This window comes from Miniopterus schreibersii (genome assembly GCF_964146895.1).
Source record: "Miniopterus schreibersii genome assembly, chromosome: 13".
NCBI classification, from domain to species: Eukaryota; Metazoa; Chordata; class Mammalia; order Chiroptera; family Miniopteridae; genus Miniopterus; species Miniopterus schreibersii.
In genome coordinates this window covers 2,933,621-2,957,857 of record NC_138113.1, presented here as the reverse complement: position 1 = coordinate 2,957,857, position 24,237 = coordinate 2,933,621, and the positions used below count along the sequence as shown (strand labels likewise).

General features: G+C 46.2%; 1 protein-coding gene across 1 annotated transcript in view; it reads left to right on the top strand.

The window, feature by feature from the left end:
• NOL10 (nucleolar protein 10) overlaps window positions 1-20,855 on the top strand; it is a 67,020-nt gene extending 46,165 nt beyond the window's left edge. The window contains exons 15-21 of the mRNA XM_081157156.1: window positions 375-454; window positions 637-735; window positions 1,760-1,849; window positions 9,897-10,070; window positions 10,327-10,574; window positions 16,749-16,851; window positions 19,498-20,855. Coding sequence (XP_081013282.1) covers window positions 375-454; window positions 637-735; window positions 1,760-1,849; window positions 9,897-10,070; window positions 10,327-10,574; window positions 16,749-16,851; window positions 19,498-19,617 — 914 coding nt within the window. The 3' untranslated portion in view covers window positions 19,618-20,855. The remainder of the gene's footprint in view (window positions 1-374; window positions 455-636; window positions 736-1,759; window positions 1,850-9,896; window positions 10,071-10,326; window positions 10,575-16,748; window positions 16,852-19,497) is intronic.
• Window positions 20,856-24,237: the final 3,382 nt, after the last annotated feature.

Sequence of the window (24,237 nt, the reverse complement as noted above, 5' to 3'; positions counted from 1 at the left end):
TAGAGAAAGGTTCAGACAAGTTCAACCTACTAGAGCTTTTTGGTTCTTAAATAAGGAATACTTTTTTTAGCATGCTACCTATATTTAGAAAAAATTTCTGTCAAGAAGGCAGTGAGCATTGGAGACAGACTGGCAGGGGTCCATATCCCACCTCTACTATGGCTTTGGCCAATGTACTTAACCTCAGTGTGCCTTGGTTTCATCATCTGTAGAATGGCAATAATAATGGCATCTACCCATAGACTTGTTTGGCGACTGGAACAGATAATGCCTGAAAAGTACTCAGTACAGTGTCTAAACATACTAGGTGAATGTGAATTACTATTGTAAGAGGTTCGCTAAGGACCTGCCCTCTTCCAATTGACTTTCCCCAGGGCTCACACATCTCATTGGATCACCTTTTCTCCGGGCATATATGCATGGATTTTTCATGGACATCAGACTCTATCACAAGGTAAATACAGAAGTGCTGTTACTAATGAGCAGTCTGTAGCCATTTCTTCTCTACTGACTTACGTTTTCATGAAACATACTTACGATTTGTGAGAGACCTGTCTGTTCTCTGACACAATAGTCATGGTGTATATGAAACGTGCTGCTAAATACAATTCTTTAATTTTTTTTTACTTTGAAAAGGTGAAGTTGATGGTAAATCCATTTGCTTATGAAGAATATAGGAAAGATAAGATCCGACAGAAGATAGAAGAAACACGGGCACAGAGAGTCCAATTAAAGGTAAATGTTGAGCTCACCATTGACTTTACTAGAGAAAAGTACTTAATTTTCATTTTGTTGTTCCAAAGAATCCTGTCATCCATTTCTGAGATTTTCCATCTTTTAATATCTTTGGTATATTTTATTTGTCATGAGGGTTAGATGCTCTACAGTTTTATCATTATGGACTCTATAGCAATGGTATCGTGGGAAATAATGCCAGGTGGACTGGTACTGTCAGCCCTACTAAGAAAATCAATGGTGTTTCCAGTGGGTATTCAAATTTTAGAGTGCTGGGCCTTTGCTAATCTCTGCTTCTTACTGGCATTAGGCTGAGTCTCAGGCTAGCTGTTTGGATCACAGGAAATAGACATTAGATCATTTCAGGGTCCAGATAGCAATCAGACCCCACTGGTTATATTAATAGAGGGACTTTAATGTAAAGAATGGTTAACCAGGTAATTGAGAACTGAAAATACAAAAACACTAGGTATTGATAAGAGAAGTCGGTGGTGCAGGAAGAGTTACTTATGGAGCTAACACTCCAGGGCTGGGCAACAGACCTCTGAGGAGGGGCTACTGGGAGCATCAGAAAGCTTCACACTGGAATCCCCCGCTCTCCTGGAACCACCTGTTGCTGCCATGGTGAGAAGGTGTCGTCGTGTGATGCCAACTCAGCAAGAAGCAGGCAGTGACGAGCAAGCCCCGTCCCCCCTCCTGCCTTCCAGGCCCCCTAGCAGCCCCTCTCGATTACGGTTATCCCACCGCAGGATAGTCCTTCCTCACTGGACACGGGTTAATACACACACACACACACACTCTCTCTCTCTCTCTCTCTCTCTCTCACTCACTCACTCACTCACTCACTCCTTCAGTACAAAGACTGCGTTTTCCTTTCCCCGGGTCGTCTGTCCCGTGTTGAAGAGTGGTGAGAGCGCAGTGGCAGGGCGGAGGGCAGTGGGGGGATGCTTCTGTCCAGCTCTCTGCTTTAACCTTTAAAGCCAAAATGTAGGCATTTTAATGCAGATTGTCTTTTCCTCTATAGAAATTGCCAAAAGTGAACAAAGAGCTGGCACTTAAATTAATCGAGGAGGAGGAGGAGCGGCAACAGTCTACGTGGAAAAAGAAAGTTAAGGTACAGTGTTATAAGGCAGAGAGAATGCTGATACACTGCTTCTCCACTGTCTTGATAGTAGCTTAAAGCTTGTTTATTTTTACTTTAAAAATACATTTAGTGTTTTGTTCCCCTCCCCTGCTTGTAAGGTAGTATGTGCTCAGGACGGGAAGTTTGTAAAACAGAAAATATGAGAGAGTCACCCATTTCATTCTCCCCAGAGGAAAGCGTCATTAATATTTTAGTGAGTTTCTTTCCTGTCTTGTTTCTCTTAAAATTACAAACTGTACTAGCAAGATACTATTGTATTTATAAAATATTTGTCCTGGTTCTATAAAATAACACAAGTGGCTTCCGATTTTATTAAAATTTCTTTGTAAATATTTTGAAGAGCTGTATATTCTATGTTGTGGGTGTATTGTAGTTAATCTTTTTATTGTTGAATTTTTAGATTGTTAAATGTTTAAATGTACTAGCTAGGTTTGGTCATAATTGCAGAAGTAGCCAATTTTTAGACTTGGCATATTGGGCATATGCACGCTATCCTTTAACTGTGCCCACCTTCCTTTACTAATGTGAAAATAGACAAAGCCAGTCATCAAATTTAGTGCTTTATTTAGCTGATATTGTCAAGACAGGAGGGGGCTTTTCTCATTTCCCAGCTATATGAAGACTTCCTCCCAGTGCTCTTTTCTCATCTGCAGATCAGGCGGTGGGACCCCAGCTCGCTTATACTAGGAGTTGTAAAGGTCGTTCCCTCCGCAGGAGCCTGCGGGACAGGGCCTGTGCCTGAGTGAAGGGCCTGGCCCTGTGGCTTTGGGCAGCTGTGCTGAGTGCTCAGGGTTTGTTTGCTTGTTTACTCTCTGTTCTCTCTCATCGTTAACCAGGTGAGGGAACGTGAAATAAGTGAGCTCTTCCTGTGTTTATGTTTGTTCCACCCTCTTTGGCGATGCCAAGGAACTGCCACTGAGGATCTTGGTCCCCTTGCTTACTTACTAGTGTGTTGTTCCCGGTGACCTTCAGCTTGGGGGGGCTTGGTTATTTCTTCCATAAGGTGCAAGGATAAGACCGGAGAGGGGCATTCTTGGTGCTGTGATTTCTAAGTGGATTCACACGCTGCTCCTTCCGCTTCCTCACCCTTTCTGCAGCCTCTCCTCCTGGTCTATTATGTTCTTTTAATATATTATTTAAATCTTAATTTCTAGAAGTTTCCGTAAGTAAATACATAGGTGGCTTTTATGTTTCCTTGTCATTATGTGAATAATATACCAGTGTTGAAACAGTTACTTCTCTGTGCTGTGGCCATGCCCCTCCCCAGTTCGCATCAGGGCATGAAATGAGTGTGCGTCTTACCGTGCTTCCTGCCGTGCTGACTCTCCTCCGGGACGCGCGCTGGTTTTCTCGTTAGCCCTGTCTGGGACGGTTAGGGAGGTAACTGTTCAGCTCCTTAATGCCATTTTACAAGCTAAGTGGAAGTGATTTTGGGATCTCCAGGCCCTGAAGCTTCAGTAGGAAAAGAGTGGAGCTGACTTAGGCTGCAAGTGTCTCATTCCTAGCTGTGTTTTATGCTTAGGAGTCCTTATTACATTGAATGTTAGAGAGGGTAGGACACGTAAATTAAAATTTGTTTTGATCCTTTGTGCAGCATGGTTCACTGTTCAAGAGCTGTTTTAAAAGCCCCTTGTGCTTACGAATTTATGTGGAAAGCCCCCTTTCCCATCTTCCACCATTCTGTCACAGACTTGAAGTTGGGGCAGCCCTGGGATTGATAACACAGGAGGGTCATCCTTATGTGCATGGGTGCATGGGAGCTAGGAACATGCAAGGTGATCGGTGGGGAAAAGCATGGCTGCCTGTGCCTTTAAAATGTTTTGTCAAAACATTAATAGGCTCCTCCTGTAAGAAGCACCGGGCTCTGTACTTTCTCCTGCAAGTGTGAGGAAGAGCCTTAGACAGCCTCACCTCCATCAAACAGCGGTTCCTCTCGGGGTGCTGGGAGCTGGAATTGTCTTTGTAGCTGTCACCTGATTGACTTCTGCCAGAAAGTGGGATTTGTAAAATGTGCCCCTAGTTTGCTTTTTGTGGCTTGCTGACCCAAATCAGGCCATTGTCAGAGCTCAATTTCTTTTCAGAAATACTTAGAGCCTTCTGAAAGCCTGAGGCTGCTATTAGACAAAGCTTGTGTGATTTGTTGTTTAAGGCTTATCTAATTGAAATGAAGACCTTAAAACCATTCCTGAACGAAGGGAAGAATCCTTCATTATAACTGTAAAGAATACTTGAAAGAATTGTTAAATCCATCAGCAGTTCATTAGTCTTGCCTTTGAACTCGGCTCTTCAAACCCTCAGGAGCTTTACTGGCTCTGATAACTCCTGATTTGAGAGTCAGGGAGGTGTGGGTCTGCTCTTCTCTGGCTCCAACCGAAATTCATAGGGGCAGACAGTGAACTATGTTCTCAAATGTGCCGCCACTGATAACAGAAAGTCTAATGAGAGGTTTGTGTCAGGTGACGTTGGACCTACTGTGGAAAGTGACCCACCGCACAATGTCATGAAGCATTAACTGGACCTTGTCCAAACAGACGTGTGGTGGTGGTAGTTCTAGTAAAAATGTTCATCTGTCCTTTCAGCAAATGTGTGCCAAGCTCCGTGTGCACACGCAGCTAGAAGGGCACAGCTCCCACCATCCATGTGTTTTGTGAGGATTTGAGTTTGGTTAGAACCATTTTTCTTACAAGTACCGTTCTCTTCCTGTCTGCCTTTTCTGCCATGTTTTGCTGTTGCCTTCAGGTCTGTATGAATGTACTTCTCTCGGATTCTGCAGCAGCTCAGTCAGGTGTTGTCATGCATGACCTCTCAGCCCAGTGATCCTGTGGCGTGGAGATCATGCAAGAGGCATCTTCATTAAGAGTTTATGTTAAAGGAGTAATTCATCTCTCTAGGGAAAAGGTATAATCCTGCATAGACACTGCATTGCATCAGATTAATTCTAACATCCAAAATGTTATTTTTAAAAGTCTTTTAGTACCAATTAAGAATTGTTTTTGCCCGGCTGGGTATGGCTCAGTGGTTGAGCGTCAGCCTAGGATCCAGGAGATCACAGTTCAATTCCTGGTCAGGGCACATGCCCGGGTTGCGGGCTCAGGTTGGGGTGTGCAGGGGGCAGCCAATCAATGACTCTCTCATCATTGATGTTTCTATCTCTCTCTCCCTCTCCCTTCCTATCTGAAATCAATAAAGATATATATATTTTTAAATTGTTTTTGTTTTTTCATTACAGTAGTACTCACATATTTTTAAAAACTAAATATTTCTCCAAGGTTTTTTAAGAACATTGGCCATCCCTCTGTCCTGTCCCTCCTCCCCTTCCCCTTTCTTCCCCCTCTTCCCCTCCCCCCTCCCCCTTCCTCCTCCACCCCCATATTCACCTCTCCTGAGATAAACCCTTTTGCCTTTTTAGCTGATTCTGTTGGTGTAAAACCTCAGTGTCTCTTCATAGTGCTGCTTTGTAACTGTTAATGTCAGGCATTGTCTTCTGACAACCTTACCCCCCAATAAGGTTCTTTTGTAACACTGAGTAAGTCAGTATTTGGCATTTTCGTGGTTGTGACCATGCAAATGTTCTTCATGGCCAGTGGGAGTCACCCTTCCTGATCACACTTCCTGCGCAGCTTCTCTTCCCTGGACTTAATAATGGATTTCTTGTTTGTTTCTCTGTAGTCATCACTACTTAGCTCTCAATTCTTTGCCCGTTGTCTCAATTGCATCTCAAGATGTTTATGGGAAGATGAGTTGTTAGATTAATTTTATTTTCCAGAAGCCTCCTCTGCATCTTCCTGCCCTGCTCCACCTGCCAGGGCATCTGAGAATCCCGGTCCACAGCCACTGTCCTGGGGTCCCTCCCCGCACCCCGTGGTGGGTACAGAACTGTGAGGACCATGGTGTCCTACCGGGATGGGGTTTTTAGCCCTCACATGCATCAGGTGGAGTCAGGGGAGAGTGAAGAGCTGTCACACCTGCGTGTCTGCACAACACCAAGCTACCTGTACATGCTCTTTTCCTCAGGGAGCTCCTTAGGACTTTCTCCAAAATCCAAGAATGAGCAGGAAGGAGGAAGAGTCTGGGGACGTGCCAGCCATGGGAGCCCTTTCAGTCCAGGAGCTCAGGTTCTTCAGCTGGGAAATTGTATTGGGGAGAAAAAAATTGAAGTAGTTTCTGCTATGACCCATGGTCATGTTCATATTTAAGAGTGAAGGATAGAGAGCCGAGTGGATACATCCAGATGGCACTGGCTCATCACTGTGGGGACCTGACCAAGCTGGGGAAGCTGCAGAGAGCATTCTCTGTGGCCTTTCTTCTGGTTGGTGAGATGCTCTTGCTTAGATAATGACAGCTGGCTGCCAGTGTCCCAAGAAGTAAGCCCTAGAGTCTAGAGGACTGCAAGGGTGCGGGCGGGTGGCACCCCTCCATGCCAGCTGCTCCCCTTGCCTTCGGGCTGCTGCAGCCCAGACTATACCTCCTTGTCAGAGATGATGCCTCTGGCTGGAGAGTCGGGTGCTAGGCTTCCTTTCTTGCTCCCAAAATCTCTTTGCTCCTGTTCCCTTTCCTGGCTTCTTCGTCCTTACGGGTTTGCAGCTTCAGAAAGTCTCCTTTCTGTTGTTTAGTGAGTAGGGCTTTAGCAGAGATTAGGAGGGATGCTGTGTTCAAACCACCATCTTTACTCAGCAGCCTGCATCACCGTAATTTCCCAGCTGTCACAGCACTGGAAGAATTAACTTGTTCTAAATGTCAAACATTCCTCCTGTGTGTTACTATGTCAGGAGAAAATATTAATGAGCATCCTACTCAGATCTACAGATATGCTTCTTTGAGGTGGGGCTGTGATATAAACAGTACTTAGAGATGTTCCCAAATCTGAATGGCAAGTGTTTAGCATATGTACGTGAGTATTTATAGGCGATCACCAGCCAGACGCTTGTAAACTACTGTAGAACATCACTGGCTACATCTCACCTACTTTAAAAAAAAAAAAAAAAGACAGCTGTGGAAACAAACAACTAGACTAGGAAAAACCTCAGGAAATATTTTTACAGCTGGGTCAGAAGAGTATTTTATAGTTGTTCCTCCGACTCCTGCTTGTCTTTAGGCAAAGCAATTTATTTGTTTTAAAGGAAGAAAAAAAATCTTAAGAGTACTGGCAACATATATTCTTTTAAACACATTTCTCTGTTATTTATTAAATATTGTTATTTAATAAATACAGTAAGATGAAAAGGAAAAAATTTCCCTTCGGTGCTGTTTATTTTTTTTACCTGAAAATATGTAATAGGTTAATAGCTGTTTGAAAATATTTGGATCTTTGACAGTACCACCTATCCTGTATTTACAGATAAGTCCAAAATGTACACACTTGACCCCTCCCCTTGGCATGAGCCTGGTGCCATATCCCTCAGAACCCAGGTGACGTGTGTGAGTCGTCACGCTAGACGTAGCCAGCCTTCAGTGGAGCATAATATCAGTTTTGTTTGTTAATTTTTCTCATTCACTGAATTTTTTTTTTAAAGACTTAATCTTTTAGAGGACTTCTTGGTTCATAGCAAAATTGAGGGTAAGGTCCAGTGATTTCCCACGTAACCCCCGTCCCCACACACACGTACAGCCCCTCACTTTCCACACCCCCACCAGAGGTGAACCTGCATCGACATATCATCACCCAAAGTCTGTAGTTTACATCAGGGCTCACTCTTGGTGCTGTACATTCTACAGGTTGGGACAAATGTATAATGGCATGTGTCCACCATGACAGTGTCATACAGTCATTTCACTGCCCAAAAAATCCTCTGTGCTCTGCCTGTTCATCTCTCGGCCCACCCAACCCCTGGCAGCCACTGCTCTCTTCTTTACTGTCTCGGTAGTTTTACCTTTTCCTCAGTTTCATAGAGCTGGACTCATACAGAATGTAGCCTTCCAGGTGGGCTTCTTTCACTGAGTCATATACATTCAAGGTTCTTCGTGTCTTTTTGTGGCCTGATAGCTTATTTCTTTCTAGCACTGAATAATACTCCATGGTCTGTATGGACCACAGTTTACTTATCTACTCACTTACTGGAAGACAGCTTGTTTTCGTAGGACATCGTTTCTTGCCCTTCACTTCAGTCCACACCTCCTTTTCTGATGATCTCCAGTGTTGGTGCCCAGCTCACAGTATCACCAGCCTTCTAGTCACTTAAGCTGAACACTTGAGAGAAATCTCTAACCGTTTTCTGCTCCTGTCCCTCGCGTCTCCTCCACAGCTGTATCTATCCACTCTGACTTAGAAACGTACCTTACTAATCCTCTCCGTGTGGCTCCCACCCTTACATCCCCGGGGCCCTCCTCTTCTCTCGGTTTCCCAGGGTCCGCTTAGTCTTCCCCGTGAGCCTGGCTTCTCCCTCCCGGCCCTCCCTCCCTCACTTGCTGCTCGAGACTCAAGGCGGAGTTCTCCTGACCTTCTGGGTCTTGAGGCTCAGTCCCCTGCTCGTCCCCCTCGTGCTCTTCTCCCTGCTCCATCCCTCACCTGCAGAATGGAAGTCATGGTGTTTGCAATCCTTTATAGTCATGTCCCATCAAAAAAATGCTTTTTCAGATTTTGCCCTTGTTCTTACATCATCAGACTCTTCACTCCTCCGTGGGCTGGAAATGCCCTTCACATTTCTATCTCCTGAAACCTACTCGCGTTTCAAGCCTTCCCCCAGATGCCACATCCCCGTGAGCCCTTCTGAGCTATCTCTTGTTAGGGTTACTTTACCTCTGCCCCTAGAGCACTCGGCGAGTTTAGCCTCCTTCATAAGGCACCTCGGATCCTTTTCTTTCCATTAGACTGTGGGTGAGCACCCTGGGGTCAGGACTAGATCTTACCTATCTTTGTTTCTTCCTTGAACCTAAACCTGACTCGGAAATGATATTTAGTCGTTGTTTGATAGGTCTTGAACATACATTCAGTATATAGGAATTTTAGGTAAGGATTTCTCAGATTTCAAGTACCTAGGAGTAATAAACAGCCCAAGTTCCTTAATGCCTTGGGATTTAGTAGTTTGTGTGTGTGTGGCTGTGCTGCGCAAGTACAGTATTCAGAGCTCAGCTACTCACAGCCTTATTTACTCAATAGTAGAGGAACAGTCAGTAAAGTAAAGCCCACCCAGTAGAGCTAGAGTCCCCCCACACAGGTGAGCCTTTCCAACCTGTGCGGCAGGCTGCTTATAAACCATGGTAAGTAGGTTGATTTATCATGTTTCCAAGCCTGTGGCAGATAAGGAGCAGTACAGAACCCCGAGGGTGTGAGATTGCCATCTGTTAGCATGAACATACAAGTTCACGACACATTCTAGTAAACTTTCTGTTCAGAAACTGTACAAATAGAAAGGAATTTAGTGTCAGTTCTGTGCTATCCGGATGGGTCTCAATAGGAAAGTTTTACTGTGTCAAAATGACTCTTCTGCTGTATCCTTGAGAACAATTAAATGGCCAGGGAAAATGGTGAGGCTATTCTAGAAGGGATGGAAATATTCCTGTTTCCAGGTAGCTCAGCTGGAGTCAGTAACCTCCCACCACCAGCTCCCACCAGGCTAACTCTTGACTTACTGTCAGTGTTGCTTCCTCTTCCAGTTTTGGAACATGAAGTCGAAAGACTCACTAACTTAATTCAGGACAGTAGCTATACACTTAAAAAGCCATTTCCAAAAACATGTATTTCCTTGAGAAGTGGTTTTGTATTAAAAATGTTATTGAAGAAGATTCTGATGTATTAAGTGTAGAGTTAACCAGAAAGGCTTGCTCTGAGCTTCTATGTGTACTGGCCATGTAATGCCTGTCACCTATGAAACCGAGTAATGGAACTTGTGTGCAGGCAGGAGATAGGGCTGGGGCAGTGAGAACGTTCTGAAAACTAATTCTAAAAAAGCCATAATAATTTGATGCACTACGCCTTATGCAGTTTATTAATTTATAATTGAGTGAGACATTTTAAAGCCGTCTTTCTGCTCAGATTTTATTCAGATGTTAACTTTAAATTTTCACGTTCTTTTTACAGAGCCTTCCTAATATTCTCACTGATGATCGATTTAAAGTTATGTTTGAGAACCCTGACTTCCAAGTAGACGAAGAGAGTGAAGAATTTAGGCTTTTGAATCCACTTGTTTCAAAAATTAGTGAAAAAAGAAAGAAGAAACTAAGACTCTTAGAGCAGCAAGAACATCGTGAAAAGGTAAGTACTGTTTATCCTGCAGAATTTGCTGCTGTTTCTTTAGTGTAACATCCTCTCTGAGTGAGAAGAGCCTTTGAGTAGAGCTGAGGTGAGTTTGTTTGGCCTTCAGCTCAGGAGTGTATCTTGTTCAGTTCTGGACACTTTCCCCGATGCGTGCGAGGTCACGTAGTCTCATGGGCTAATGCTATTTAAGAGAAAATAATGGGCCAGTGATTGGTTGGGGAAAGGAGCTGCGTCTCATTATTTTTATTTTCAGGAAGAGGAGGAAGAACCGGAAGGAAAACCAAGTGATGCAGAAAGTTCTGAGAGTTCAGACGACGAAAAAGGCTGGGTTGAAGAGGTCAGGAAGCAGCGCAGACTCCTGCAGCAGGAAGAAAGAGTGAAGCGGCAGCAGCAGCTCAGGGAGGACCAGCAGACGGTCCTCAAACCCCAGTTTTATGAGATCAAAGCAGGCGAAGAATTCAGGAGCTTCAAAGATTCTGCCACCAAGCAGAGGCTTATGAAGTGAGTGACGCGCCCTTCAGTGCCAGGGCCTTGCCTTGCCTCAGTCTGGTCTGTGGAGTGAGCGTGTTTGCGTACAGTACGATGCAAGGTGTAGCCTGAGTGTTGGCGAGTGTATCTTAGGACACAGTTACACTGCAAAACCACACTCTCGTGTTGTCCTTGTGTTTTCCCCACCGGGCCCCCCAGCCTGCAGATTCCCTGCTCTACAGACCTGTAGTCTTCTGTAGAGTCGCAACTGAGGTAACATTCTTTGCCTCTTAACAACAAGTTATTTTTAACAATTAGAATTTCAGTTATGTGTACCCCCATCTCAGTTTACCTGGTTATTGAAAAGGCCACTTGGGAAATTTGCCAGCAATGCTAAGCCTGCAGGAGAATTGAGAGGTAAGAGCGAGTGGCATTCTGGAGCAGCCAGGCACAGAGAGAGGTCGATAGAAAGCGCTGCTGGTCACACAGGAACGTCATTTTAACCTTTCGAGAAACTGCCAAACTGCTTTCCAAGGGGGCTGCTCCATTCTCCGTTCCCACCAGCAGCGTGTGCAGCTCGCTCCTCATGTGGCCGATACTCTTCCGTCGTTTGTTTGGAGCCCTGTCCAGGGCTTGTTCCTGGGACTCTGGCTGTGGGTTGAGTCTGTTAGGTTACCTGCTGTTCCCGTCCTGCTTCCTTCACTTCATCCCTGGCTCCTGAGTCGGGGCCTACCCAGGAGCAGGCACATGGTCAGTCTTGTGAAAGCGTGAGTCCTCTAGGCCTTGGCCAAACGTCAACCTGCTCAGGAAGTTGCCCTTTTCAGTATCTGCTGGAAAGGAACTTATTTGCCCCCAACCCATTGACTGGGGAAATCTGGGAGCAGTTGTTTGTAGTGTAACCATGGTAATGGGGCTGTGATTTGGGGGTGGGAGGCATGGCTGATCTCACTGACATTCTTTTTCTGCCTGTGGATTTAGCAGGATATACTGTAAAAAGCAAAGGGGATGAAAGTTTAGTAGTTAGTGAATAAATAATAGCTAAGTTAATACACTGCACTTAAACTTCTTACTAAGTTAAACATCATAAATTAAACATTTTTTGAGAAGAGGAGCTATGTAAGTAATAATACTTATATGAGCTTAAAAGAAAATCCCGTTGTTATTACCCTTTGGTATGGACAGCCTGCAATTTGCTGGCATCTTGGCACAAACTGCTATTGAGTTCTAGTCTTGACCAGATTATTGTGGCAAATCTTGAACTTGTAGTATTTTAATATCATTTACTCAAGCAGTGACCCATTATCCTCCAGGGACCTAAAGTGGCTCCTTATGTTTATTCTGGGAGTTACCACCGGCAATTAATAAATCACGTCAGAATTGAGTGTATTATATTTAGATGTTCACTTGGACTTGCCCAGCTTTAAACTACTTCTGTAAAGGAACAGTGAATAGTGAATTGTAATGCATACTCAAGTGAGCTCTCTTCTCTGCTTTGCTTAGTAACATGGCTTTAGATGAACATATGTGTCTGTCAGCACACTTATTTACCTTACAGTATGCTCTGCGGTACTGGTGAGCTCATGCATCCACTGTCAGCCTCCCACCCCATTCATCAGCCCGGCATTGGCGCAGTGCCTGGTGTGAGCTGAGTGCTCGAGATCCAGGGCTGGAAGGGGAGCACAGCCCACACGCCAGCGGCCGTCCTGGCCTAGCTGATCCTCATGAGCCGTAACAGACAGGCAAACGGGGCACCAGAGAGGAAGGGACTTCATTGGAGGTTTAGGGAAGTCCGTAAGAGAGGCTGCGTTGGAGCTGGTCTTTCAACAGATGAAAAAGATGGGCACTGAAAGCAGCGTGGGGGGATGGCGTCTCAGGCAGCGGCAGCGGTGTGACAGCTGAGGGGACAGCTGTTTTTGTGCAGCGAGAGCAAGGCAGCATGGAGCCAGCCCCCGTAGACGAGGCCAGAAAGGCATGCTGGGCCCAACCCAGGCACTGGAGAGCCAGGGGAGTGCTTTAAGCCAAAATTAAGGTAATGAAACCTATTCCAACCCCTCCCCCATTGTGTGAATACTTTGATAATAAAAGCAGTACACGTTTGTTGTAGAAAATAAAAACAAAAACACATAGGCATAAAAAGTCCATATTTCCCAGAAACTGTTCATGAGAAATCTCAGTTTTAGAGAGAAAATGCAGGGAGCCACTAGACACCTGAGAGGAGCTGACAAACCATACACTAGTCCCGGTGGGAAGCGACAAAGCCTGAACTATGGGGTAGAGGAAGAGAAGAACTTAGATCCATCGCATTCACTGTAGAACAGGAATGGAAAACAGGCTCCCACCACAACATTCTTCGCTCACCAATTTCACATCAGAAGACAGAGGAGTAGCCGGGTGAGGTTGAAATGCCTGGCAGTGTTGCCATCGAGATGAGGAGCACAGTGGAGAGCAGGTGTAAGGCCCAAAGTGTTAAGTCTTGGTGGGGCTTACCACAAGCCCCATTTGGGGCCTCTTTGGGTGTTTTTTTTTTAGAATTTCCTTTAGAATATATTACCTAGAGATGGAATTTCCTGGGTTAGAAGGGTGTGTGATAGGTAAGGGCAAATTGCCCTCCTAGAGGTCTTGGAGCACTTGGCACTCTGACAAGAGGCCTGTTCCCCACACTTGCAAGAGCAGTGGGTATTAGGAATCTTTCAGAGATTTAACTGCGCTGATCAGCGGGCTGTCAGATTTATGAGATGGGGGTTTCGAAGCAATGTGTGCAAACTGCAGCCACTGATTTTACAGCACATGTAAATATCTGTCAGCATTACACTGTATCTAAATCAAGGACTTAAATTTTCAAATACTTAAAATTCACCATATATCTGTGGATTCCATTTCTCCATTCCCTGTGATGTAGACTATGGAGGGTGATTCCTTTATTTTGAGTTAATTTCACCTTTCTAAATGCCAGACTAAATCTTCACTCCCCTGGTCCATTTTCATGCAGTGATTTAAAAGGCTCTCAGTTGAGCATTATTGTTAATCAGATAGTTTTAATTAAATATTAGTGTGTTTGCTGTACAGACTCAAGCAGGCAAACCATTGCGCTGTCCTGGGCCTCTGGTCAGTATCTAACTTGGGTTTTTCCCTTGTCGTTTGTGCCCGTTTTTAATCTTTTCTTTTAGTACAGCCCTGCTGAGAGTGTAGGTTCTTCCCTATGCCCGCTCCAGCCTGTCCTGAGTAATTCTTCTCACTTTCCACCCTCTGAATCCCGTCTCTGTCTTCTTGGCAATCCCCACAAATTTGGGCGGTTTTTTGTGTATCTTGTGACAGTGAGATTGTCCCCTAAATTCTTTACTGTCAGCTGCAGAGGAGCCCACGGCCAGCAGACCCAGACCCAGGCAGGCAGGCAGGAGGGGCAGGCAGGGGACAGTGTCCTCTGCCAGGCCGGCAGGCGGCTCTCAGCGCTCTGTTCTCTTCCATTCTGCTCCAGTAGACAGTTTTGGGGGCCTGTCTACTTCCCAGTCATCTCTGGCCAGGCTCACACTGAAGCAGCAGGCTTCAGAACTACTGGTAGCAGCCCCGTCTGTAAACTGACTTTCAAAGGGAGGGAAGTGGAACTAACCGGCTTTCATGTAGCAGGCTCCACACTCGGCCCGTGTCTGATCTCCTGCCACAGCTCCTGCATAGTCGGTCTCTCCCCGCGGCCCAGACAGAACAAGTTCTTACAGGTGCGCATCCAAATACGCAGAGAGACCCAGGGTTTATGTGCCTGCCATGGAGGAAGTAGGTCATTTTTAAAAGAGTAGTAATTTCCCACAATTTACTTTAAAAGTCTTTTTCTTCCCAAATTAGTGTCTTCTGTGTGCCACCTTGTCTCCGTGGCTCCACAGTTATTCACCATCCCTGTTAACTTTAAAACTCCAGGGTTTATGGCTCTGAAGGGAACAGAAAGGAAGTGAGCAGGTCGAGGAATCTGCTTAGGCTGACAATTCACACGCAGGGCGCGTCCCTTTGCATCTCACGTTTGAATTCTTGGTTTAAAAAAGCCAAAGTGAGTCTTAATTTCATGCAGGTTGTCGTGTGGAAACTTGTCATTTAGAATCCTTAATGGACACATTTCCTGAACAAAACTGATAAAACAAGTGTGGTCTGACACATGCCTGGAGGCCAGAAGTTCTTACACTGAATCCGGGTCTTCCTGTGTCGCCCAGGGCAAGTCATCTAATGTCTTACCTCCCCTTTGCCATCTGTAAAGGATAAATACTTCTGTCTCAGGGATGTTGAAAGGATTAATTAGTTAGTCTGTGAAGAACTTTAAAGATGAAAAGTACTTTAAAAGTGCTTCTTAATAACATTATTGCTTGGAAAAGAGAGCCACTTTATGTCTCAAATTATATAAGGAGGTGTGTTTAGTGCCTTACAGTCGCCATAAACTGGAGAGCACTCTCACGGGGCGGACATCAAACGCCAGCCTCGACGGTCCGAGGAGCAGCTGAGGGGCCTTTCAGGAGCTGAGTTGTACTCAGTGATTAGTCAGAGGTCAGACTCCAGGAAAAATGAGGCTCTTTCATACAAATCACCCCCTTTTTATTCAGTCTAGTTTTTCAGGATTAACTTTAAAAGGGTACGTTCAGCTTTAAATTCGTAGGAGGGTTGAGGAGGGAAGTGTATTTTCTCTATTTTGAGATGGGAGCAGAATAGAAGACAGAATCACATTCTTTCATTTTTTCCCCTCTCTCCCAGTTTCATCACAGGGTATGAGGGTGTTGCTTCAGCCTTTTCCAGACAGGTTCGTGCTGATGTTAAAAATTACTCAAAGTGTCTATCTTTAGGTTTATTTCCATTTTCTCCCTCTAAACCAAGTTAACAAAAAGGGCCAGTGTTTTGATTTTCCAATAAAACATTATAACAGCATGCAATGCAGTGTTACATAATTGGTATAGAATTCACATTTAACCTAGATTGTGAAGAGGTGATGGGAAGGTGTTAATTAAGCAGATGACAGTGAACTGCAGGGCACAGCAAACCATAACAGGGACACAGATCACACAGAGAGACCCTAGAGAAGTTTGGGGAACATGATAAGGAAATGGAATGAGCTTTAAGTTTGGGGTAAAGTGTGTCAGGAGGTCATTCAAGTGAGAAGGTGAAAGGCACCTGAGAAGTGCAGTGACCAGGGCTGAATGGGGTGGGGTATACAGTCGGCATAGTTGCTTCTCTGTATAAATGGAAGATTCATGGTTCAGGTTGTTCATGCTGTGGGTGGTGAGTGTGGCCCCGGCTAAGACCAGGAGAGGGAGAGTCAGAATTCTAGCACTGCTCTGTGGCTTGACCTGCAGGACTTAGTTTGTGTTCACCCTTTGTGGAAGGGGAATGAGGTACTGAACACTCACACCCCAAACTCGTGCCTGGTTTAGATACAAAATGCTTCAGTGGCATAAGGGCCATTGACCATGGCGCTAAATTACAGGCTTCAGAAATATGATTTAGTAAGATAAGTAGCAACCACTGAAATATTTGGAACCACCACTTAAAATGTTAAATTAGTGCCCGACTGGGCGTGGCTCAGCGGTTGAGCATCGACCTAGGATTCAGGAGATTGCGGTTCAATTCCCAGTCAGGGGACATGCCTGGGTTGCGGGCTCGATCCCCAGTCGGAGGCGTGCAGGAGGCAGCCAATAATGACGACTCTCTCATCATTGATGTTTCTCTCTCTCTCTCCCTCTCTCTCTCTCCACCTTCCTCTCTCTGAAATCAATAAAGACATATTAAAAAATAAATAAATTAGCCCGGCTGGGCGTGGCTCAGCGATTGAGCGTTGGCCTGGGATCCAGGCTATCGGGGTACGATTCCCGGTCAGGGCACATGCCTGGGTTGCGGGCTCGATCAATGACTCTCTCATCACTGATGTTTCTCTCTCTCTCTCTCTCCCCTTCTCGTTTCCTCTCTCTGAAATCAATAAAGATATATTTGAAGAAAAAAAAATTAAATTAGTGGGTGTTCGGACAGCCCTTTTTTTTTTTTTACTGTGTACCTATTGAGCAGGAGAAATGGCTCCCAGTTCTTCCCACCGATGTGTCAAGTGAATCCATTTCCTGTCTTCACCACATGTACATGTGTAAAGGGTTTTTCTTTGTGCCATCAATCCTAATTAAAACTTGTTTCAAATGGTGAATCAAGACATAATGCTAATTACTTTACCTTTTCTTAAATTTCTTACAGTAAAACCCTAGAAGATCGGTTGAAACTTGAGGCAAAAAATGGGACATTGAGTGTATCAGACACCACAGTTGGCAGCAAGCAGTTGACATTCACGTTAAAGAGGGTAAGTTGATTTTTAATGTTATTTTTTTAATTCACTAACCAAAACTCGGCTTCCGGCAGTGCTGTGAGTGTCTGACCTCAAGCTGCTTCCGAAGCTCTTCTCTTGAGGCAACTGTGCCTGTTGGAGCATTTTCCCCGCAGACAGAGAGCCCTTCATGAGCTGAGAGCACACTGTTTGGTTTGGCAGAGCCAGGCGTTTTTCTGGTGTCCTTATGACCCAGGATTTGTCACTGTTGGTTTCTGGGTCACTGGGCCACCTGAGAGTTAGCCTTGTAAAGCCAAAGTCCTGGCCATCTAAGGCCTCAAGAGAATACTAAAGCTTATGTGGACTTTAAAGAACTGGTGAGTCTGATACATTCGTGGCAGCGACGTGCAGCTTGCCTAGGGATCTGTAGTCCAGAAGGCGAATTACTCTGCCAGTGTAGGTCCTGTTGCAACTGGTTTATAAGTCATTTCTTTAGCCAGCTTTATTAAGGCCTGGCACACGTTATAGGAGAGACAGGCTGCTTAAACATTTGCTATTAACTAATGAGTAAAACTAATGGTTTTATTTTTCAAAAACATTGTTCTCCTTCAATGGATCTCCCTGAATATATATTGTTACCAGGTGGGAAAGAATGGCCAAGGTTCTACCTCAGATTTTTTTTAAATTGAGATGTAGTTCATACCATAGAATTCACCCTTTTAAAGATACAATTCATGATTTAAGTTAATCATCACCATTATCTAATTCTAGAACATCCTTGTCACCCCAGAAGGAAACCCCATAACCCTTGGCAGTCACCCCATACCCCCATTTTCCCAGCCCTGGGCAACCACTAGTCTACTTCCTGTCTCTGTGGATCTGCCTATTTGGACATTTCCTATAAATGGAATCATATAGTTTTTTCTTTTGCGACTGGCCTCTTCCATTTCACGGAATTTTCAAGGTTAATCCACGTTGTAGCATGGATCAGAACTTCCTTCCTCCTGATGACTGAGTCATACTTCCTGTGGATAATGCCGCATGTTGCTTATCCACCCATTAATGGACATTTGGGTTTCCCCTTTTTTGTCTATTATGGATAGTGCTGCTATGAAACTTCAGGTATGTGGTTTTGCGTGGACATGTGTTTTCATTTCTCTTGGGGGTACACCCAGGAGTGGAATTGCTGAGTCATGTCATAACTTTTTCAGGAGCTGCCAGACTTTTCCAAAGTGACTGCACTGCTGTACATTCCCCGCAGAGTGTACGAAGCTTCCATTTTTTCCACACCCTCACTAACACTTGTTGTCCGTCTGTTTCATTGCAGTCACTCTAGTAGCTGTGAAGTGGCATCTCACTGTGGTTTTGATTTGCGTCTCCCTAATGACTAGTGATGTGGAGCGTCTTTGTATGTGCTTATTGGCTATGTGTATATTGTTCACTTCCTCTGCCCATTTACCTCTGATTCTTCGGCAGTCCTCTCTGATGGCATCAGGCTTGCCAAATGATAAGAACTTTTTTTTTTAGTTAGCATTCATCTCATATATGTATAATAGAAAGAAAAGGCAAAAAAAGAAAACCTTTTTCTTGGTGGTGAGAACGGTTAGGGTTCACTCTCAACAACTCCCGCGTACGCCCTGCAGCGGCGGTGGCCGTCACGCCGCACGTGGCGCTCTCGGGCCTGTTATCTTGTAATCAGAGTTTGTACTGTTGACCACCTTCCTCCAGTTCCCCTCCCTCCACCTCCATGAGAATTATTTTATTCCAAGTATAAGAAGTTTTTCAGGTCCAGCTGTCTGCATTTAGAGCAAATATTGGTCAATGTCCAGCAGGCACCATAGGGCTCTGTAAGGCTTTTCTTCCAACTTTTGAAACTTGTGTCCCTGACAGTGTTTTCTCAGCTCATTGCAATTCTACCAGCTCAAAAAATATATTGTGAAAACCATCAGATGTGTTTGTAAAACTGCTCAGCTGTTACCTTCCCGTGGATTCTGTGTTGATTCTCTTCTAAGAATTTTTGCTGAGAGTAGGGAAGAGTTTGGAGCGGGCCTGAGCAAATGAGTGTTGAGAAAATGCCTTCTCAGCTGCCAGCCAGCAACTTGTGGCTTATCTGCCGAACTGCTATCAGTGTCTGATGGGAGCAGATCTCTGGGTTTCAAGGGGAGTTTTATTTTTTAAAAACAGCCAAAAATTCTTTGGAACCAGTTCTGGTGAATGCGGTGCTTAGTCGTGGGTGGGTTATAATACACTTTAATGCACATGAGTATTTTTTTGTTTTTAAGACAGTGTGAATAAACCAGTGGTTCTGGCTTATAAATAAAAGATAGTCTCTAAGAAGTTGATGACATTTTGTGAGCACTGGTGTCTTCGGAGTTGGCTCTTTTCTGAGGGACCATCCATTTGGAGCGTCCTGGCAGCATTGTGTGGTGGTTCTAACTGCTCGGTCAGGGTACTTGTCCTGCCCAGGGGTGTAGAGTTTCTTGTGTGACAGTGACAGTGGGCCCTTGTCCTGGTGCTGCCAGGCAGCGTTGGTCAGAGCAGAGGCCAGGTGCCAGACCGTGTACCCTGGGTCCTATGGGCCGCTTTGTCCTGCAGCAGGGCTGTGATTGGTGGTCTGTGCTGTTGGCATTCTGAAGATTACCAAATCTCTTTCCCTCTCATTTAATTTTCTCTTTTAAAAAGTCTGAACAGCAGAAGAAGCAACAGGAGGCTGAGAAACTGCACCGACAGGAAAGGAAAGCCCTGCGTCGCCCTGCTGCTCACCTGAAGTCCAGACACAAGCGAGGACGGCCCTTTCACTAAGTCTGGATGTGACCCCAACACGTGATTCAGAGGGAGCTTGCCTCCTGCAAGCAGGTCATCACTAGAGCACGTTGAACGCAGATGGGGAGCACACATGTCGGACTTCCCCGTGAGTTCCTGACATGTCTCCAGAGGTTAAGATCTAGCAACTTGTCCCTGCGCCTTCCGGGTCAGAACGTCATCCCCAGGTTGTAAAAGATGTTGCCCCTCCCCCTAAACGTCGTCCTTTCCCCCGTTTTAATCAAGTAGACCAGGTGGTCGTTTCTTAACATTGGGAAATGTGTACCATGACATGGGGGGGTCGCCTGCGCCCAAAACAGGTTGATCACATTCCAGGAGCTTTCTGTTCCGGGGCGCCACCACTCACGAGTGGACCACCCAGAAGCACCCTGTGTCTCAGCTCCTGTGCAGCCTCGGTTGTATGTGCATGTGTGTGCGTGCACTTGTGTCCGTGTGTGTGTGTGTGTGTGTGTGTGTGTGTGTGTGTGTAAGTGTGCTGGTAGGTGTGCTGCTGGTCTGTGTGTCAGTTTGGGATTTTTTTTTTTAATATTTTTATACCAAGAGAATATAAATTAATGGTAATAACCTCAAACAAGAGATCAGAGCTACTGGGTATTATTTATACTCAACATAAGATTAAGTACAGACTTTTTTCTGTTTCCCAAGGCATAGATAAACATACCGGAGAAAACGTTTATAAAAATAAATACTTTCATTTGAATAGCTCCTTTGAGAAGACCCATTCCTTGAGTTAATTTGAAAATTAACTTTGGTTTCCTTAGTTTTTCAGGTATTACTCTGATTTTGTACCACTGGAATGGTAACTCTTTGGCTTGTAAATGATAGAATCGAACTTGAAAGGCTGTGAATGTGTTAATTAACATAACCTGGCTGTGGAACCTGTGACTGCCTGGGGCCATCTGAATCTGAAGACAGGACTGGCTCAGGATTCTGTCCTGTCCGTCCTTTCTTCCCTTCCTCCTGGCGCAGCGTCGGTCCTTCTCTCTTTCCCTGACCTCCCAGCCTGTTTGCTCTTCTGTCAGACTGGCTCCACCAATTGGGGGACAGCGTGGGTCCCACTTCCACTTCTGTGGTCCGAGAGGTAGATTCTGTTTCAAGAAAAGTCCAAAGTAAATCAGTGTGTTGGGTCTCAGAGTGGCTGAATTCTACTCAAAACTTTGAAAGAGGACAGCAAAGTATTAAAAAAAGTGTATGTACAAATAAATACTATAAGTAGATACTGGGTCATTTCTTCGACATCCCCCAAAAGTTTGTATATCCAAGTTGGCATAAATTACTTTTTTTCTCCTTGGGGAAATATGAATTGCCTTCTACTTGGAGTTTCCTTATGTTTGGGCATATATTATAGTAGCTTCATGTAGGACACCACGTCTTTCTGAACATGCAGGGAAATTTCCAGTCCTAATCATTTTTAGTCTTAAAATTTATTTTTTATCGACTTGTAAACTTTACAGAATTAATTAGTGCCATGAAAAAGCCTACCTGTTTACATTTGAATGAATGGTTTTGGGAGTCGGGGTGCCGCCTTCCACTCAAACATGTAACCATCCCCATGTACACATACAGGTGAATGGAAATGTATTAGAGAATGTTCTGTCCTTGCCCTTAAAGTTACGGTGGCCTAGAGCCTGGAGAGTCACAGCGCGCTGGGGCCCGTGTGGGCTCCTGGTGCCTAGCTCTCTGTGGGGGTGGAAACACCCCCTCAGCTGCAGGTTTCCTGCTGGGTGAGAGTCCCACACACACACTTCCATGGAGGAGGAAGTGGCTACTCTGCCATGGTGGCTTCCAGACTCCCTGACTGTAAACCCAGGTGGGACTTCAAAGTTGTAGGGCTAAGCGCTTTCCTGTTGGGCGGGAGGGAGGCCAACTGTGTTTCTCTAGTAGCCTTGGGATTCTTTCAGATCCAGGACGGAATCCTGAGTCCTGGGGGTCTTCAGTTCAGCTGGCAGGACACCTGCCTGATGGGATTTCCGTCCCATCCCTTTGAACTCACTGTGCTTCTGCTCGCACCCAGCTGGCAAGGGGCCTTCTCCTCCCGCTTTGGGCGCTCCAACTGGGACTTACAATGTGGGGAGCCGAAGCCTCGCTCCCCACTCCTCCTCTATCTTCTGGGTTTCTGCGGAGCCTGGTGAGTGTCTTCTCCTTGTGGCCCCAATCCCTGTCTCCATCTCCCCTGCACAGCCCCCTTCCCTGGGGCACCCACCCCCCACACCCTCGTATACTGTGGCTCTCGGGTGAGAAGCTCATCTCCCAACTTGGCCACCTCTGAGACCAGACTTTTCCAACCCTGCTCCAGTCCTTGGTCATGGTGGACATGGTCTTTCCTTTGGCCTCCTGGATCTTGCTGCTGGCTGCTCACCTCCCACCCACGCAGATGTTGATGTCCACCAGGATTTCTTCTTTAAATCTTTCATTCCTCTTCCTTACCTAGTGTCACCACCACCACCATCACCCCGTGTTCCAGAGCCACCTCCCAAACAGCCTTTGTACCTTCCCTCTGTCTAAGAGGCCCACGGAAGCAAGTTCCACGTGCCCCAAACAGAACTTGTGGGCTGTGCCCGGCCCTCAGACACTTGTTCCTCCTCACCCTTCACCAAGTGACAAAGTCAGATCGTGGTTCTGGCCCATGTTTATTGATCAGTGCAGGTGACTGAGCCAAGGGCCCTGTCTTCATGAGGCTCACGTTTCCATGGGGGAGGCAGACCCCATCTAACAAACGGTGAAGGTGATAAGGACTGTGAGGGCTGGGAATCGGGAGTGAAGGGGGCCGTGGGGGTTGACTTTAAGGGCTGAGTCCACCCAGAGCCGCAGGTCACACCCTCTGGGCCTCCAGTGGGTGCCTTCTCGCCTCTCTTCCCTCCACTCACCCCTGCAGCTTCCCAGCCTGGCAGCCTTTTCTGCATACAGATGGCAGCAGAAGCTGGGGCCCAGAGTGCACTGTGGGAAACGGAGCCTTTCAGGATAAAGGACTCTCAGAACCAGATGGAATCTCATGAGTGGAAACAACAGAAGGAAACAGGAGCAGGCCTGGTCTGGCCCAGACTTGCTCGTGGCTGAGCTGCCGTCAGTGGCCAAGTCATTTAACCCATCCGTGCCTCGGTGTCTCTGTCTGTAAAATGGGTTTAATAATCTCTGTCCCCTAAAGACTTCAGAAGATGTTTGTAGAGCCTAATGAGTGAGGTCCATTAAACCCCCTCAGAAGAAAGTGCAGCTAAGTATAAAGCACTGTCGTAATTAGTTCTCAGGGTCTTTCAGCCAGGTTGCGACTCGTTTTAAGAGGGTTGCCATGACAACAGGTTTATTTGAAAAATGTAGAAGGGCGTGGTTACAAATCTCACACTAATCAGTACGTTTTATTTTGCTGGTTTCTGTTGTAATTAAGAACCTTTACCAGTAGTCTCGCACCCGCAGCCGGCTGTTACCACGGCGTCACTTCTGCAGGTGCGCGCCCCTCCGCCTGGAGTGCACTCAGTGCCTGGCACCCCCAGCTCCCGGTGGTGGTTGGCCGTATAAAACTGAGCTGTGGTCATAGTACGGTTGTCCCCCCATCCACAGTTTCACTTACCTGCAGCTCAGCCGTGTCCAAAAATATTAAATGGAAAATTTCAGGAATAAACAAATGATATGTTTTACATTGTGTACCATTCTGAGTAGTGTGATGAAATATACTCCCTCACTCCCTCCCCCAGGATGCTCCGAGTAAGGCCTCAAGGAGGGCCCTGTGGGTGCCCCTTGGGGACCAGCAGGTGTGTGTGTCTGGGCTGGGACAGAAGCACGAGTCGTGGCATAAAGCCAGGCGGCTGCCCCGTGGAGGCCCCGCGCCTCTCCCTCAGTGCAGGGGGGCCTGGAGGCCCCGTAAGTCCTCGACTCACACTCCTGCGCTTGTTTTCAGCTGCAGGAGGACAGCCCCGAGAGCCCCAGCACTCCCTGTCCCCGGCTGTCCTCCCTGTCCCGGTCATCCTCCGCTCCCGTGTTCCTGCTAAAACACTTGAGTACTGGGAGCTGAGGGAGTTGACCAGCAGCCCCAAGAAGCCCTGCTCCTCCCGGTTCCTTCCCCGGGATGTGTGTTTGTGAAGGTCCTGCACACACAACTGTGTGGAAAACTCCTGAAATAGGAAGAAGAGTCCCAGCTGAGCGTCTGGTTACTGAGAGTCTTGAAAAAATGAAGCCTGTTTCCTTCACGGTTGCCAAGTGTGCAGGTCTTCCCAGATTCGCACATCCTGCAGGTGACTCAGTCGGATTTCCCTCCCGTCCCCGTCTTGCGTGATCTGCTCACACAAAGCTGGAGTGGCACCACGGGGGCCCGGCCAGCCTCTGCGCCATCGTGGCACCTGCCTGCCCTGAGCCAGACACTGGCCCCATGCTGAGCAGGGTCCACTCTGCAACCGGGCCGTTGCTCAGCTGAAACCACCGTTCTTTACATAAGTAAAAATGGCCTGACCCTTCAAGGGCGGGGACAGAGGGGATTACTCTCTTTTGCCATTTTTTAGGTGCACAGTTCAGTGACGATAAGTGTATCACATTGATCAGATGTGGGGGCCCAGCTGCGAGCATGCCCCCGAGGAGCGGCAGAGCCCTGGGTGGAAGGAACGGGGCCCC